Raw genomic sequence first — 18,213 nt, forward strand, 5'->3', positions numbered from 1 at the left:
CAGAGCAGACAGTGGTCTATGAAATGATGGTCTAACAGGCTGATGCAACAAATCTAGAGAAAAGCTGGAACAAGACTTTGATAATGACATCATTAAGATCTAATAATGATGTCATCATCAGGTTATCCAGGTCAATGATGGACGGATGATGACATCATTAAGATCTAATAATGATGTCATCATCGGTTATCCAGGTTAAAGATGGATGGATGATGACATCATAAAGATCTAAGAATGATGACATCATCGGTTATCCAGGTTAAAGATGGATGGATGATGACATCATAAAGATCTAAGAATGATGACATCATCGGGTTATCCAGGTCAGTGATGGACGGATGATGACATCATTAAGATCTCAGAATGATGTCATCATCGGGTTATCCAGGTCAATGATGGATGGATGATGACATCATAAAGATCTCAGAATGATGTCATCATCAGGTTATCCAGGTCAGTGATGGATGGATGATGACATCATAAAGATCTCAGAATGATGTCATCATCAGGTTATCCAGGTCAGTGATGGATGGATGATGACATCATAAAGATCTCAGAATGATGTCATCATCAGGTTATCCAGGTCAGTGATGGATGGATGATGACATCATAAAGATCTCAGAATGATGTCATCATCAGGTTATCCAGGTCAGTGATGGATGGATGATGACATCATTAAGATCTCAGAATGATGTCATCATCGAGTTATCGAGTTCAATTATTGAGGGATGACATCATAAAGTTCTAAGAATGATGTCATCATCTTGTTATCTAGGTCAAAGATGGAGGAATGATGACATCATAAAGATCTAATAATGATGTCATCATAGGGTTATCCATATTTCTGATGGACGTATGATGACATCATTAAGATCTCAGAATGATGTCATCATCGGGTTAACCACGTTTCTGATGGGCGGATGATGACACAAAGCTTGACATTCGTGAAGTTGTTTTTCTTTTGTTTTTTCATTAAAGACTTTTTACTGAGTTTTTCTTTAAGCAAACAAAAGTAGGAACTAGTTGAAAAGCTTACAAGACTTTTGTTTTGTTTTGAAATTTAAGTAAAATGACCTCGCTTGTCTCTTGTAGTTTCCTTTATGTTATTATCTATTTCAAGAGTTGAACAAAAATAGGACACTTATGTTTCAGTTCCTAGATCTGGATTAGCTGGATAAAGTGAATGTAGCCTGGGGAATGGAATAACAGGGATGCAGTAAAATGTTTTCATCTGCAAAGCAGAGCTTTTGACACTCTGAAACGATGGATGGTTTCACAGAGGCAGATAAATGGCAAACTGGATGTTTATAGTTGAAAACATTCTGCTGGAGGCTGTTTTGTAACTCTGTCTTCAACAGCAAGAGTCTAGAGGCTAGGCATGTGTATGTATGGATGTATTTTAGATCCTCCTGCAAGCAGGAACTCGCGAAGAAGCCATCATTGGCTTATCAAAGCCGCAAGCTGACCCAAGTCAGTCTCTTAGATTCATATTTAACGTCCATGATTATGAATTGTCATTTGTCGACAACTCTGTAACTGGACGACATACATTAATCTTGGAGTGACTAGGAACTCACGACCTTATGATTGAAAGGCACCGGCGTTAACCACTGAGCCAACACTCGTTAGAGTGCGTCTTAAGAAATTTCATTGACAAAGACAAATGAAAGATAAATGATAAAAACCAAATGTTCAACAAGTTTGTGTATAAACTGATGAAAGTTTTAATATTTTGTAAACAATTGACTACATTAATACATCTCCTTTTTTTAAATATTTTTGTCTCTTCAAACCACTTGAAGGAAGAGTTGTGCTATGTTACATTATATTTCTTTGTAAGAAATAAATTAAGTCAATAAAAACAAAGTTCAATACACACTTTACATTATTGTTTGCCTTGTTTTGCAGTTGGTACTTTATACGAGTCATTCAAAAAATTCGAAAATTGGGCTCACACTCGGCCAGGTTCATATCTCTTAGGTTAAGAGCTTTTTGAAGATCAAGAAAAGCCCAAAAGATGTTTCAAGGTTCCCTATCTCGGCATGAGAGGTTGTCCGTCGTTTTCATTTACCAGGTCCCTAGAATCATTGCTACTGACATTTACCAGGTCCCTAGAGTCATTGCTACCGATCAAACCGTGTTTACTTCTCTCGTGAACGATGAGGTACTTGAAGCTCCTGAAAGATTTCGTGCAACATTTACACTGGAATGTCTTTCGGACTGTATGTATCCGCTCGTGGCGGTTTCTGTCCCCAGACTGGGTGAACCCTTTCGAACAGATTCGACATTTGTAGGGCTTCACGCCAGTGTGAATTCTCTCGTGCTGTTCACGGTGGCCGTGAGATTTGAATGATTTTATGCAATACAGGCACTGGTAAGCCTTGTAGTCTGTGTGGGTAGCTTCGTGCGTCCTCTTCAGTTCGTGGCAACTGAAGGTGGCGCGACAGTAACGACAGATGGCAGCTTTCTTCCTGTTTGGACAGTTTTGATCCTGGTTACTAATCTTGTGATGAGCTGAGACTTGTGGCAAGTCTGAAAACTGGTCCCTAGTGTTAACCACATGGTAATTTCTAGTGTAGACACCACCTGCAAGTGAAATATAATGACAAAACAGAGTTCCATGTCAATGAAAAAAAACTGTTGAAAAGAAAGTCCAATTTTCTCTGCAAACTCATCTTTGAAGCTCTCTGACTAGGGTCAAGAGTAAAGGTGTAAATCCCCTCCCACAATTATGTCACCAACTCCCCCCCTATTTGTCACACTTCAGGTCTTCATTTTTCGTTTCACATATTGTAAACGTGAGAAAACGCTATTCTTTATCACATACTTTCCCAGTTTCCTAGGGCCCACATTGACCCCAGGACTATCCCCCTCCCCCCCCCTTGTCAAAAAATCAAAACCATTCCTTTTGCTTTCTACTTTCTGCCTGGTTTTTTCTGTAACTTTGTTTGTATCCAGGGGGTGGGTACAGAGTATCTCCACCCTCCCCCTCCCTCCCCATGCACCTTCCTTCAAGTACACCCCATTACACTTAAAATTCTATCTGTGTAAAAGCATTATTACTAAGACTAGATTATCTTATTTTACTGTACATCTAGTTGGACAGAAAAAAAACAAATTTATTTGTTAATTTCTTTTTATTTTAATAACATAAAGACATCTTATTTAACAGCTGGTAATTATTTCTTAATGTGCCAATTCTTCTTAAAAGGAAGAGATTTAAAACAAAAATTCTTTCACAGATTAGATATTAATGGAGTGACTCCCTGAAGTCACTGAATTGACGAAAGTGTAGGAACTTTATCACTAATCAATAAAATAATGTTGTGGCTCTACCTGTATGATAAGCAGTATGTAGCTTGAAACATGACTCTATACCATTACTTATTAATTTTTAGATATTGCTCATAACTTTCAAGACACAAAGAATGATTGCACGTCTGTTTCAAAAAAAAAAAAAATAATAAGATATATGAATGCTTAAAGGATATATAACAATTCTTGAAAACAGAAAAATCTCTAAAATGTGAACGGTCATTTACATAAACATAGCACTAAAACGTGTATATGTATGTACGTATTTTAGATCCTCCGGCAAGCTGGAACTCTGCCTCATTGGCTTATCAAAGCCGCAAGCTGACCGAAGTCAGTCTCATACATTCATATTTAACGTCCATGATTATGAATTGTCAATAACTCTGTAACTGGACGACATACATTAAAGGGTGTGAAGACTCGCGCAAAAAGAAACGTCTAATGCTGGTAATTTGACCTAGTTTCGAATGAGGTGTAACAGAAGTGTTAAACACCCCCATCGATCCCAGAAAAAAACCACACACAGCTTGCTACCGTCGGTAATTAGACACTAGTGTACATACCCACATCACAGTGTACAAACCATACAGCGAATGACATCTCAGGTCCAGCTAAAGATAACAATTAAGGTATCACGTTTCATTACTGTCTGCATTTTGTAGCGACACAAACAAAACGTCACTTGCAAGCAACGGAAAGTTAACTTTTTCAGATGGCCGCACGCGGTTTGGGGCGAGTCTTCAATGCCTTTAATCTGGGAGTGACTCGAACCGGGGACCTTGTGATTGAAAGGCACCGGCAAAACAAACAAAGAAACATTACCCCAACATGTGGCATACAAAATGACTTAAAGATGCCCTTTGATATAGCTACATTTGGTCCATATATGTTTGCTACAAGTCATTCAAAGACAGTGTGGGCTATACATTGGTTAAATGTGTGTCTTCATACACAATTGTTACATTGGTTCATTTGTGTTTTGCATCAGCAGGGATGCAATCTACCTTCTTGGTACTAGGTGGGTGGGTGGATATCTTTGATGGTAAGTCATCCAGGGGAGGGCCTACCCTTCCCCTTTGGAGAAAGGTTGGTAAAATGGAGGATGCTTAGATACAAAATGGTGCTATAATATTGACAACATTAGATATATATATTTTTTTTGGCGCATATCAATCTTTCCCAAGAGTCTCGTGTTCTCAAATTGGTTCATTTGTTTGTCTGTCCGTGTACCATTTAATCACATGCACTGTAGCCAGAGCCAACTTTTTACCATAATGCCAGCCCAGGGCCAGGGTCCCAAATCTATGGGACACTATGAGAGGCTTCAGTCAAACCCTTCCAGTAAAAGGTTAAAAAAAAATCTGTTATGGTTTCATGTTACATTCCTGATTACATTGTACAGCATCACGAAATTGTATACATCAAACTTTGAGTCTTTAAAGGCCGAGAATCTTTACAATGCTTCTCACTGTGCACATAGACAGTATACTAAACACATGTCAACTGCCCACCAAACTGTATTAAAAATTTAGACACAGTTCCTGGATGTTAATGAATGCCTCTGTTGTTTTAATTCCAGTTGGGGCCACAAAATTTAGGTACAGCCCAGCCATGCCCCTCACCCCCCCAAGTGAGTCGACCGGGCGGCCCTGGCCGTCGCTATCATATCTGCTCGTTTGGATGTACTATGCGGGCATGTCTCTTCATATTACTGGGATCGTTGAAAGATTTGTGACAGATCCTGCAACTATACGGCTTTTCTCCCGTGTGGATTCGCTCGTGACGAAGTCGTCCTCCGTGAGCGAGCAGTTTGCCGCAGAACCTGCACTGTTTTGCTTTGCGTTGGACACTTCCGGAATGTGTCTCTAAGTGCGATTCGACTTCGGACGGCATGGGGAAACCGACGCCGCAAATGTGACAACAGTAGAGACTATCTACGACAGTTCCCACTTCTTCGGTGACACGAGCCAGAGGCTCGGAAGTTTGCGCCGTTTGGATATGAAGTTCCTGATTGTTCGTAAAATTCTTTTGACGGGTCTCCTCTGTGAAAGTTGCATTGTAGCCGAGCGATGGTCTGTTCACGGCAGTGGTTAATTGCTCGGCAACTCCGGGATATCTTGACTGGTGTTCGAGGCCAGCATCTGCAGAGAGAACACCAGTCAAGAACATCGTGAGTCTACACATGTACCACGCAGACCATCTATGTGAATTTTATTTTACCACTACCCCCATACCCCCCCCCCCCAAAAAAAATAACCTCATCTCCCTTCAAGAATACAGTCTATTTGCAATATATTATTCAGTGTGTTGTGTTCTTTACAATCCATTAGGTCACTCTCTAGTATTCACCCACCCCCCCCCCCTATCCCACACACTCCAACTCACATGAGATTTTATCTGACAATGTCCAAAAGTATAAAATTTGTCACCATTAATAGCAGTGACACAAGTAAGTATAATTAGATCAGCCATCATGTTTCTGGATTAGTGGGCATATATATTTGGGCCTGCTGACACAAAACATAACACAAAACAAAACATATTAATATTTCTCCAATGTATTAACAGTTTTGACCTAAATATACACTGTAGACTATACAAACTTTAAGAGTAAAAATAATCATCTAAGTAGAATAGAAAAATCCAGAAAATAAAACTTTAAAAAGTTTCATTTCCTAAAAGTACGCTAACAATATGAGATGATCAAGAATAAAATTTGAGTGAAACAATGACATACTGGTGTAGATCGTACCATTAAATTACTCCGAGAAAACTGTTCCCTTTTGTTTTTCGTAAGCGATATCATCAACAAGTCTTATGACCCATCTGAATAATGAATACAATATTTCCGTCTTTATTCAAATCTATACGTCTAAGTAGCTGAGGTGAGACTTAAACGTTTGGCATCCATCTTCCTACATTTATTATTCACTGCATTTTTAATAACTTTAAAGGAGTGTCCTGTAGTGCAATTAGGAAAGTCTTTCTCAGCCTGGGCCAGGATCGCCTTGAACTTGACGTTATCCTTCAGGGCGCCTTTCATTTTGATGCTCGAACCGCAGATGGTACGTCCGCCGCAATAGTTGGTGGAGGCTAGCTCGTGGCTCTCGAAGCACAGCGACATCAGTTTCAACACGTAATCCTTTCCGGTAAGACTCTTCGAGAATATGGACTGTAGATCAGTCTTCTTGACCGCTAACCGACAGTTCTCATTGCCGATGGTCGCGGAACCGTCCAAGTTGTTGAAACAGATCGGTCCGTTGGAGACCTTCTGCGAACTCTCGCCGGAGGTGTTTGCCTTCATGATCGCGTTCGTAAATCTTCCGACGGAGTGTTCTAAATTGGCGACCCTTCCCAAGAGGCCGCACTCCACCTGGTCTACTTTCGAGGTCAGATCCGCTATGGCCGAGAGAAGCGAACACTGGAATTCCTTCATCTGCTGACCGACCTGCAGAGTTTCCGACGGACGAGAGACGGCGTCGAGCGGTCTCGGCGATCGATGGAGAACGGGTACGGAACATACCGAAGAGCTGGCCGCAGAGAGAGACGGTACCGAGACGACCGTCAATTCTGTGACGGGCAGTGAACTTCCTGACGTCCCTGTTGTGTAGAAATAAAAGGTTATTATAATCGTTATGATATTCTTGACATTCTTCAATTGATAAAAGATACACCCATTGGTTTTTATCTTTATCTCAACCCCTCCCCCCACCCCCCCCCCTCTAATTTCTATGATGCCAGTCCAACAGTCTGTTTATTTATTTTGGGAGTCAACCATCCAACTCTCTTCTATCCTATTTCCTGGTAAAAATTTTGCCCCATAATCAGGTGTTTTTTGTTGTTCTTCTTCTCTTTTAAACCAACCATCAAACTTTATTGTATGCCTCCCTCATCACGATTTCTCGTGGACAACGTTGATAGCAATTCGACCGTTGCATAATCGGCATCACGTCATTATATCTATTTCATCTGCCAGGCAATGCATATAAAGCTTGTACATTATAATACCTTGCCTCTCCACACGCAATGCTTTCAAATCATTTGCCTGCTTTTAAAGAACTTCCCTGCTACCCACCATTTTGCTCCAATTAATCTTATGTCCTAGTTTCTCCAATGCACATTAATTTTCGCTCTCCATTCTCACTTCCCCCATCTCCCCTCTCCCTTCCTTTTTTTCTCCCAATTTGGAGATCACACACCTCTTGAGAGTGGTGCTTAGACATAATTACATCATGCAAACTCACATGAAGTGGCTGGAGGCGATGGTAAGGACGAAGATGCTGTTGTGCAAAACCTTTTCTGAGAGAGATCATCATCAGAGCTGGAATCATCTCTATCAGGGTTGTGGTTCCTTTTAGCCCCTGGGAAAACAAATACACCAAAAGGTATCACCATGGATGGATATTTTTCTTTTAATACTTTTAACACATATTTTGCTACAAACAAAATTATTCTTTCTTTGAACAAAGTAATTATAAAATCCCTATTGACATTTTGAGATTGCTTATAAGTCTAAAACAGGAAAATATCAAACCAATATTATTAATTTACGTCTTATATGTTGTTTACAATTTTTAATGTTTTGAGCTCTTGTTATCAACCAATTTCCATTGTATTTTATATGATTGGCTTTAAAAATATATCTATCTATCTAAGGTTAGCTGCTGAGCTTAAGAAACTATCACACAATTTTGACTTTTTGGCACACCAGACAAAAGTTTATTATACAAAAGATATATGAAATACAGGATGTGTTAACCCCCAGTGAAATGTGTAACCTTCAAAGGGGAAGCTTGCAAAAGACCTTTTAAGACATCTTTCTGCCTTTCACTACCAAATGAGAGTTTAACTTGAGTGTACTTTATAAAGTTGATTTGATACTCAACATTCTAATGTGATTTGACTGGCAATCTCGAAAATTGGATTAGTCCAAGGTAAATGTTATGAACTTTGAACAATGATTGAATTAATTATTTTCTTTGGTAATCCAAATCAAGTTGGGATAATAGTCATGTGAGCACACAGTTGTAACGAGTCCATGCACTTTTGAGCCCAAGCTGAGTCACCAGTAATTTTTGTTATTCAAGTCACTATTATTGAATGAAAAAGTTCACAAACTAGTTTGAAAAAAAAAAAACACTTCCATTTAAGATTCAGAATTTTAAAGTAACTCACCTTAATAGCAAAGTTTCAGCAGAGATACGACGCAAATAAATGCCCCCAAAGAAAAATTTAAAAAAATAAAAATCACACGTAAATATATGTCGCGGAACTTCTTGGCACTGATGGCTGACGATTGGAATGAGATAAAAAAAAAAACGCGACTGTAGCAAAGCAGCTAAACGTTAGTGTAAGTCATCACAAGTAATGACTTCATCCACTCGTTTCCTCAAAAAATGAAAAGGCTCGAGAAAATATTTGTGACCCTTTCCTCGTAAAAGTTTGTACGTGACTTGATTCAACGACTCAACATAAGTCAGGAAGAAATTACTGGTTGTGACTCGACATGGACCTCAAACTAAGGTAACTCGTTACAACTCTCTGCCGGCTGTTTTCTGCTTCCTAATTTCTTGGTACCGGATCCCACCCCTCCCCGCCTAGGAATAGATGCATGTATGCTATTTGTGAACATTTTCTAAAGTGATAAACCGATCTGTTTTACCAACAAAATAAAACTTTGCTGACAACTTTGACTTGCTTATAGGATCAAGGATGGGAGGAACTTTTCTCGGAGAGAACAATCATTTAACGACCACCGTTCCCAGTCTGTTGCTGTTTATGGCTTACAGTTACTGCTTTACCTCTTTGTGATACAACTTGAATTTAATTACTGTCAGAAATGTCTAAATGTCGAAAGTCTTCTTAAATATGTGACCCGTGCTGCATGCCTTAGTATAACAACGACTACGACAGAATTCTTACTTTAATTACAGCCCTATCGTCTGAAGTTAATCAGATGTTGTTTGACCTTTAAATTTGTCATGACAATTTCCAGCCCCTGAAAACTATTCTTAAGGGACAAAAAAAGTCTGGGAGTTTTTAAAAATAATGTATTAAAGGGCTTGTGAAAAGAAGAAGAAAGTTTCTTAAACATTTGACATAAACCCAGTGTTGACAGAATGCTATTGTTATGCAAAACTAGGTATGTAATCAAGTAATTTTAATCAAGATTAACCTCCGACTTGGAGATAAGCGGGGGTGCTTATTGCGTCAGTGGAGAAGAGGATGAAGAAAGAACGACTGTCTGGTGTGTTGTCAATGTGTGACATCATCAATCATTGCGCATTGTATAACTCAAAATAAAATGAAATAAAATGAATAGGGCCTACGTTCCAATACTTTATTAACCCCAGTACTAACAGAACATGCTATCAAGATCGGAGTTTGTATCAATGTGTTTCTTTTTACTTGCTCTGTATTTAGATATTTTAAAACCTTTCCCTATTTTTCCCATCCCTTTAGGCAAGGCTGTTACCCCCAGACAGACAGACAGACAGACAGACAGACAGACAGACAGATAGATAGATAGATAGATAGAGAGGAACATGGAGCAGGATAGATAGAGAGGAACAGGAGCATGGATAGATAGAGAGGAACATGGATAGATAGAGAGGAACATGGATAGATAGAGCATGGATAGAGCATGGATAGATGCTCTGAGATAGATGCTCTGAGATAGATGCTCTGAGATAGATGCTCTGATGCTCTGCTCTGATGATAGAGCATGGATAGATGCAGACAGACAGACAGACAGACAGACAGACAGATAGATAGAGAGGAACATGGAGCAGGATAGATAGAGAGGAACAGGAGCATGGATAGATAGAGAGGAACATGGATAGATAGAGAGGAACATGGATAGATAGAGCATGGATAGAGCATGGATAGATAGAGAGGAACATGGATAGATAGAGAGGAACAGGAGCATGTGTAAAACAAAGGAAATGAATCTCACTTGAAGAACTAGTCTTTGGTACTTCTTCATGACCATGAGTGACTTGATGGAAAATTGGTTGTTCTGAAAAAAAAACACAATTTTATAATGTTTACAAACCTTGACGTTACATAAAATTAAAGACATGCACACACACATATACACACACACACATACATCACCAGCGGAGTTCAGTAAATCAAAATGCCTGCCCTTCCATCACCCATCGTACCTCACAACCCCTCTTTCCCCCTCCCTGGCCACATGAAATCGAATAGTTAAATTACAGTTAAATCTCAAAGAGGCATGGAATTGTTCAGAAGATGTTCACAGCTTCAAAACGCTGACACTACCATTAACGAATCGTATCACTTACCATGAGAATCATCCAAGTTTGTGCCTGTTCTCTGACTGTTTGACGCTTGAGGATATACCCCTGCTTCTGAACACATAAAAACCGAAGAAAATGAAGGGAAAAAAATGAAGAGATAAAAAAGAAAACCACGATACACAGCTTATCATGTGATGAAACAGCCGTACTGTTATAGGTTTAAATGTCACAGGCCTTGCCATTTTAATCCCAGTCAAATCTAACAACAGCAAACAAGTTTCACAATTTGCACTTTAGAAATATACTTCTGATATGGAAACTACAAAGGAATCTTTGTAACAGTGTACCACCTGCCTTCTTATGGTATACAAGGGAATGCATCAGTCTTATCACATGAAGCTGTTTGCCCTACTTGTTCCCTCACAGTGTGCCATGGCCCACACACTTTGTAATTCCAAATGTGGATATATTGTTCATATTAAAATACCAATTTCATGTTTGTCACAGCAATCCCCGACAGCTCCTAGAATCCTTGCAATGCTGGAGTCATTGTCACATGGTGGGGGGGGGGGGGCTTGTCCCACACACATTTCATAATATCAAACATGGAAATATATATATTAATCATAGTGATATCACAAAATTGGAATGTTTCTCCCAGGTGAACCAACAACCTTCTGTGCTGAAGGGAACAGATCTGTAATTCTTGTTTCTCCCACTTCTCCCACTTGTCTCTTCTCCCAATTTGCAATTACAATATTAAGTTGGATGGCATTTTGCAAAGGGCAATCAGAACGGATATACTCATCACAGTGTCCCGATCTACCTTCTTTGCTCTTTGAAGGGAACCCTGGATTTCTTGCAACTTAGAGTTGCCATTCCTGTTTCTCTAGGTTTACCATTTGTGCCAGGATTGTCACAATTTTTTTCCAAAACAAAGATAAAACTTTGAAGGTATTTGTGACTAAAAACAGTACACAAGCAGTACGCATCATTTATACACGACCATTTTGGAAGCATGATATTATCGTTTTTCAACCCACAATTATGATTGATGGCCAGATATTAGCTCCACGGGCTTGTTGGAAAAAGCAACGTAGCCCTCTTTTAATATCCTAAATTTTCTTCAAAGGGTAGGAGGGGTGCAGTGCCCCTACCCCTTACCCTCCTCCCCTACCTTCCCTGGCCCCCTCTTTCAACAAACAAATAAGGTAAGCCCTACATTTGGCAATCATTTTCTGTAAATGTTAACATGGCTAGAATTGACATAGGAAAATGGAATGTTTGTACATACATACATACACACATACATACAAACATACATACATATTAGACACTTATATAGCGCTGCTACATCAAGATCGTAGCGCTTTGGCAGTGCACCACAATCACGTGTCCCCTGGGGGACTTCCCATAGGGTGCAGCCACAAACCGGCGCACGCAACTATATTTACAAGTTACCTCACAAGTCCCCATTTTTTTATACACCTGGGTGAAGAGAGGCAATGGAGATAAAGTGCCTTGCCCAAGGACACAACGCAATGATCTGGCCAGGGCTCGAACCTGTAATCCTTGGATCATCAGTCCACTGCCTTAACCACTTGACCACAATGCCCCCTTAGCAGTTATCCGGCCTACCTTCCGTGCCGTACAACGGGATCCTTGAATCTTGCCAGCCGGAGCTACTGGTCCCGGCTTTCTCCAGGAAGTCGGACTCCTTCTCTGAGATTGTTGCCACAGGATGTGTGGTTTCTTCCTCATCCATCGGAGCGGATACTGAAAATATGCCAGAAATAAATATCTTACCATTAGAAAGTTTGGCTTCTTTTGTTAATGACTGCAACTTTCTTTTTTCGTTTTTTTCTTTTTTCCATTTTTTTCTTTTTTTTTTATGTAATGAATTAACTACTTCAAATTTATGTGAAATATACGCAATATACTTTTTAGTAATGAACTAAAAGCTGACTTTCTTGCCAAATCACAGATGACCTTTCATGGGTTATAAGTGAACAAATCCTGCGGTTGATCCATGAACTGATCGGTAAGTACAACTTCTTACCAAAACAAAACATATTTTATTAGAATTTTATATTTCAAGCAATACTTTTTTTAGTTTAGCCGGCAATAAACTGTGTATTTTTGAATGTGTCATCTCCAGTAAGAGAGCAACTATTACTGAGTCTAAAATCAATTAATATTTTGCTGTTAACAGAAAAGATCATCTCAAGTCTATTAAAGGATGAATTCAGGTAGAATATTTGTCTTGATATGTCAAAGTATCATGGCAGTCAAGGTTTCGATTATGAGTGATTAAAAACCATATGCACCATCAATCCTATTGTTGCCAGGTTGAGTCGACGGCTCTGTCCGACTTCCAGGGGTCGACTCTTGGACCTGAAATGAATCTTCCTGGATCGAGTCATGTGGCTCGTCTTTGATGTTCACAGATACTCCTGAAGGAGTGAAAAACAAATGGAAGTTAAAAAAGAAAAAGAAAATTAATATGTGATATTAACATAAATATGGAAACAGATGGCAGCAAACATGAAGAGTAGGTTTCAGGTAATCAGAAGCAGCTACAGTACCACAACTGCAGTTTACGTTTTAAACTGAAGAAAAAACAATTTGACATCAGCTTTTTTATAATTTTAGCATTTTTTTCCCCTTCCAACACAGGAATAATAAAGAGGTACACAGTATGTTGGGACTTGTTTGGGAGGAAGAACAAGAATAAAGAGAAGACCATTTCAAAGAAAGAATGGAACAGATAACAGTAGAGAAAATGTTTAAGAAATAAATAGGAGTTAGAAACTTTTCGAAGGCTGGGAAAAAATATACTGGAAATGAAAGGTGTAGCAGATGGGGGCGGGGAGGGTGAAGGGAGAGAAAAGAAAATGGTGAGAAATTGACTATTTGAGGATACAAAATATGACAACAGAATGAACAAAGAATTGATGATGGGAGAGAAATCACAGATAGTCAAAGGCTGCGCAAAGTTATTGGGATTACCTGCTGTGATGATTTCCTCCTGCTCGACCCTTGACCTGGCTTCCTGTTCGACGGCTCGACGGGCTGAAGGCATTTCCTCGTCCTCTATATAATCTCCATCGGGACTACTAAAAGAGTAACCGGTGATGTAGACGACACCTAAAGAATGTATTAAGAAACGAAGATATATGTTCTTTTGTTATTCGGGTTAGCAATACTTATAAATTATCTGAGTTACCATGGTAACAAACGCTTCAGTGAGCTAATTTTTCTTTCTCCTTTTTTGATCTTTTCCAATTTTGGTTTCTGACTAGTACACCGGCAAAGCAATGGCTGTATTAGGATCACCACCGAGAAGGACTTTAGGCCGTCCAAAATATATGAGGCCGTGCAAAGTTTTCTCAAGTTTTCAGTACAGAGTACACAAATATACAGAGTTACAGAAATGAGACAACCATGTCATTATTGTTTTTTTGGTTTGGTTTCGGATTCCATAATTTTACCAATCAAATCTCATATTGACTAACTAAACATCTTGCATTTTACCCTTCGATACCTCAAAAATGCAAAGTTTCTAAGGGGGCATTGCCCCTTAACTCCACCAAGGGCCCCTCAGATGGGCCCCTTGACCCCCGGAGTGAGGGGCGATCGCTTTGCGATCGCAATGATGCCTCAGGCATTGTGTTGCCCCAAAATAGGTTGGACAACCAAATTAAAAATTTGGACACCCACATCTACCATTTCTGCCTCAACCAATCCCAACAAGTAAGGCTGGATAGGCTATTTAGTAGAGCACAGACACTGTAATCCTGAGTTTAATCATTTGGAATTCTGTTAATATACCCTAAATTTTATTTTCCCCCTTTCCAAGTTTACTGATAGAATATCCCTGTCAGTTTTCCTTTGTTCAATTACCTTTTTTTCTCCAATTTGTGTCGAAAACTTCATCAGAGGATATATTTGCTAGGTAAATATCAACTTGGTGAAGTTTCAACTGCAAAAAAATTCTGAATGAATTGGAAACATGAATTAGTGGTAACAAAAAATATTATCTTATGAAAATATTTGAGAACCTGGATGTCTCCATGGTAGCCTTACATTTTGAGTCATATTTGATACGTTTGGTGAAACATTTTCAGGTAATTTTGTCATTCCATCCGATGAAAAATCGCTGCTAAAATGGATATTTTACTCACCCGATCCCTGAACTGAGAAGGATACTTTTTCTCTTGGCATCAGTTTTAGATCCAAGCTCTGCTGAAAGATGGTTCCATGGACCAGGGTGCAGAGTAATTGTTCTGTATCCTTTGTCTTCAAAACCACTTGAGAGTACTTGCTTCCCACGTCTGGAAACGAAACAGAATACTTTTTCAATCATTTTTCCACAGACCAAAATAATATTTCTACAAACGAGTTGCATTTTGATGAAATTCTACCTACAGAGAACATTGATAGCTTTAAGCAAATTTTCTACCCTTTTTATACCTTACATTATCGATTTATATAATTTGTATTTCATGTTTGTATGTATTTTACTGTAAAGCGCCTTAGAGCAATTTCTGATTGGATAAGGCGCAATAGAAATTTTGTATAATAATAATAATAAGCAAACATTTTGACTGTTTCAGGTTTTAAAGATCAATCAACAGGATTGGCCTAAGAAAGTTTTAACTAAAACTAAGAAAAGATCTGTATATAGACGAAAACACAGACCACCAACTGTGATAAACTTCCAGGAGCAGTTTAAGGCGTCCGTAATATAAAGTTAAGTGCAGTCTATCATATCTTGAGTAAGGCACAAGAAACTCTTTAATATAATAAGGGATTGTCTGCTACCAGAATTTACCTTCATCTCTTACAATACAATTATTGACATCTTGATCATTTTGCCATAAGTAATACAAATGTATACAAATATCAACATTTCAGACAAACCTCATTGCTACAGTGCCTTGCATTAACAAGCTGGTATGATAATAAACCAACAGGCTACAGTAATAATCTATTAATTGTGCAAGTCATGGAGAAAACTAATTAAAAGATATATATACATCGAAGCTCTGTGCAACAATAGGTAGGTGTTCTAGATAACTATTTCTTACCATCATGGTCTGGTCGGCTGTCAAGAGCAGCCAACGAGAGGTGAACTTCTTCATCCAAGACACAAGAGTACATCTGACCCGGTCCTATAGCAAGACCTGGAGTGAGATAAGGGTAAGATGTTAACGGTTCGTGCAAGTTACAGAATCATTCAAATTGTTGTTTATGCAGCAACCGCCACCCCATGGAGAGATGAGAGGAACTTTTAGAGGACTTTAAAGGAAGCAACGAAGTGACGTGCAGACAACTGCCTTGCATAGTCAAAAGGTGAAAGGCAAAGAATACTATTGAAACAGAACAAATACTGTACATAATCTTCATAGTTTAACAGTCAAACACCCCTCTATCAAAAGATGGACTATTTACAGTAATTGAGTTTCTTGATTTATAGCCTCAAATATTAAGTATTTGGTAGTACTCAGAGACAAGGGGGAAAAAAAAGTCTTACCCCAAATCATGATGAATCTACAGTTGTTGAGACTTCAGTTCAAATCTTTAGGAAGAGAATCACTTGGAAAATGATAAGGTAAGTGTATCTTGTTCCCTGGATGGTACCAGTACAATAGTAAAATGATATCCTGTTCTGGGGAAAACATGTACAAAGAACATAACCAAATTGTGGGAGAAGTGAAACTATGACAAGAAGGTAGAGGAAGTTAAGAAATTAAAACAGGCAGTTGTATTACTGTATTATAAATAAAATAAGATGATCGAAACATTGAGATAGCCAAGTGGCTGCAACCAAATTTAATCTGTAAGTCAGATGGAGAAATATTCATTCCAAGTGAGAAAAAAACATAGAGCAATGACCTAATACTGAGAACAGCTTTAATGACAACTTAACAATTTCTGCTCTGATTCCTGATCTTCTTTCTCATTGAACTATTAGTGTGTCACTCATAGTTAGTTCTACTGGATTCTTATATGAGATGCACACAATACAAACACGAAACTGTCATATTTGGAACAGTTGTGGATTTTAGAATGGAATAGTCTGATTTAATGACTGGAATGCAAGTTAAAGTTAACATGTCTGGCTTCTAAAAAATCTAAGAAGTTACAAATGACCTAACTTTAGGCCTACTAATAATTAGTTATATATTAGCGATATATACAAATAGGCCTATAGCAACTGCAACAAAGCTTTAGTCTTAACAGAAATGAATAGATGGCTTTCAAGTTAGGCTATTCTTCTTCATCCTCTTCTTGGATGCAAAAAAAAAAGAAAGAGGATTAAATTAGTGTTTGCTCAAGTCAAGATAGGCCTACAACTAACAACTTATTAGTATTTTGCACAACGTTCAGGTATGTACCTGTTCTGCGAAACACAGAGAGCGCCATCATACTATAGTTGCTGCCAGCGTATACAATTATATGCCTAAGCCTATTTACCGATACTAATATAGTAATAATAGCAATAGGCTAATACCAAAAGTTACTAATCACAACTTGCATTCGTAAACAAAAATAATGATAATAAATCCAAGGTTATAACTCACCTAGCTTATGACCATAGTAATCATTGCAACTTATCACAATCTACAGTATGAATAATGAACGGTTTAGTAACGGCGTTCCCGTCTAAAAGTGGAAAGAAATTTGGATGTTTTCAGTACCTTCAGAAAACACTCTACCGCAAAAACATAAACATTATGGAACGCCAAATAGAATAGTGTAATGTTGGCAATTGACGCAAATACTAAATAGTTCGCGGTCTATTCAGTGACAAAATTAAAGGAGCTTTGAGAAGAAGAAAAAAGAGCATCGGTTGATGGTATAAAAAACTCATCTAAAGACTGTCTTGCTCCACTTGCATCAGTATTACAGCACAAAGTTTTATCAAAGTGGTGAATGTTATTGGTAATTAGTTGCAACACCGTCAGAGAAATGCGCAAAGGTGATCATCAGTTTAGCAAACCTAGCAAATTTTCGTCATTTTTTAGCACCCTAAATCCCTTTTGTTTTACCCAGACTCAATATCGGGGACGTTTTTGTATAGAGACTACAAGTACACATTCATCTCTGTGTCTTCACAATCCATGCATCCGCAGGGGCTTACGGATTAACTTACTTGGGGTGTGGCAAGGATTAGTTGGGCACCTAAAGCAAGCGAAACAAGCAATTGTTAGATCATACTAGCGCAGCGAGATCCCACATCTTCTTGATGATATTGATCCTGTCATGTGCAATGTGCTGTGTGCATCGTTTTGTTTTTTTTTAAATCTGGGGCCATCAGGTAATTCTGGAGCCTGGGGTCGTCCCTTCTCAAACCCCTGGCGTTACGTCGTTGACTATAGAGTAGACTGCTTGTGTGTTAACGTAAATGCGATGGTGTTAGTTGTCGAAGTACCATTGGACTGTAGAGAAGTAACACGTGTAGCTATCATTTCGATCTCGGAACCAGGTTGTCAAGGCTCCTGGTAAAAGGGATCATCGCTAGATATTTGGAAGCGTGAGCACCCCAAAACGAGATCAACTTTTAGGGGGAACAGAAAGCAGGTGACGTAAGTTTGCTTCACAGGTGCCAGTGAGAGTGCGGAGTGAG

The 18,213-nt window shown here is 38.8% G+C and overlaps 1 protein-coding gene and 1 long non-coding RNA gene across 7 annotated transcripts in view; one reads left to right on the forward strand and one right to left on the reverse strand.

Annotated features, from left to right (window-relative positions):
* LOC139965405 (uncharacterized) overlaps positions 1-18,213 on the forward strand; it is a 72,982-nt gene that overhangs the window by 28,562 nt on the left and 26,207 nt on the right. The window lies entirely within an intron of this gene.
* LOC139965359 (uncharacterized) lies at positions 1,878-17,330 on the reverse strand. Of its 6 annotated transcripts, none has more exons than XM_071967663.1 (11): positions 17,168-17,329; positions 16,117-16,246; positions 15,671-15,766; positions 14,765-14,914; positions 13,590-13,727; positions 12,908-13,033; positions 12,219-12,356; positions 10,626-10,691; positions 10,271-10,333; positions 7,560-7,676; positions 6,187-6,915 (listed from the first exon to the last, which is right to left on the reverse strand). In XM_071967663.1, exons 2-11 carry the CDS (start codon positions 16,124-16,126, stop codon positions 6,188-6,190), a joined length of 1,632 nt encoding a protein of 543 aa, XP_071823764.1. In that variant the 5' UTR covers positions 16,127-16,246; positions 17,168-17,329; the 3' UTR covers position 6,187. The 6 variants fall into 6 exon arrangements, with proteins under 6 accessions (XP_071823787.1, XP_071823779.1, XP_071823797.1 ...); XM_071967655.1 differs by having other exon boundaries at positions 16,117-16,251; XM_071967686.1 differs by lacking the exons at positions 6,187-6,915; positions 7,560-7,676 and adding an exon at positions 1,878-2,580 and having other exon boundaries at positions 10,268-10,333; positions 16,117-16,251; positions 17,168-17,313.

Source organism: Apostichopus japonicus, chromosome 1 (assembly GCF_037975245.1).
Source record: "Apostichopus japonicus isolate 1M-3 chromosome 1, ASM3797524v1, whole genome shotgun sequence".
In the NCBI taxonomy this organism is placed as follows: Eukaryota; Metazoa; Echinodermata; class Holothuroidea; order Aspidochirotida; family Stichopodidae; genus Apostichopus; species Apostichopus japonicus.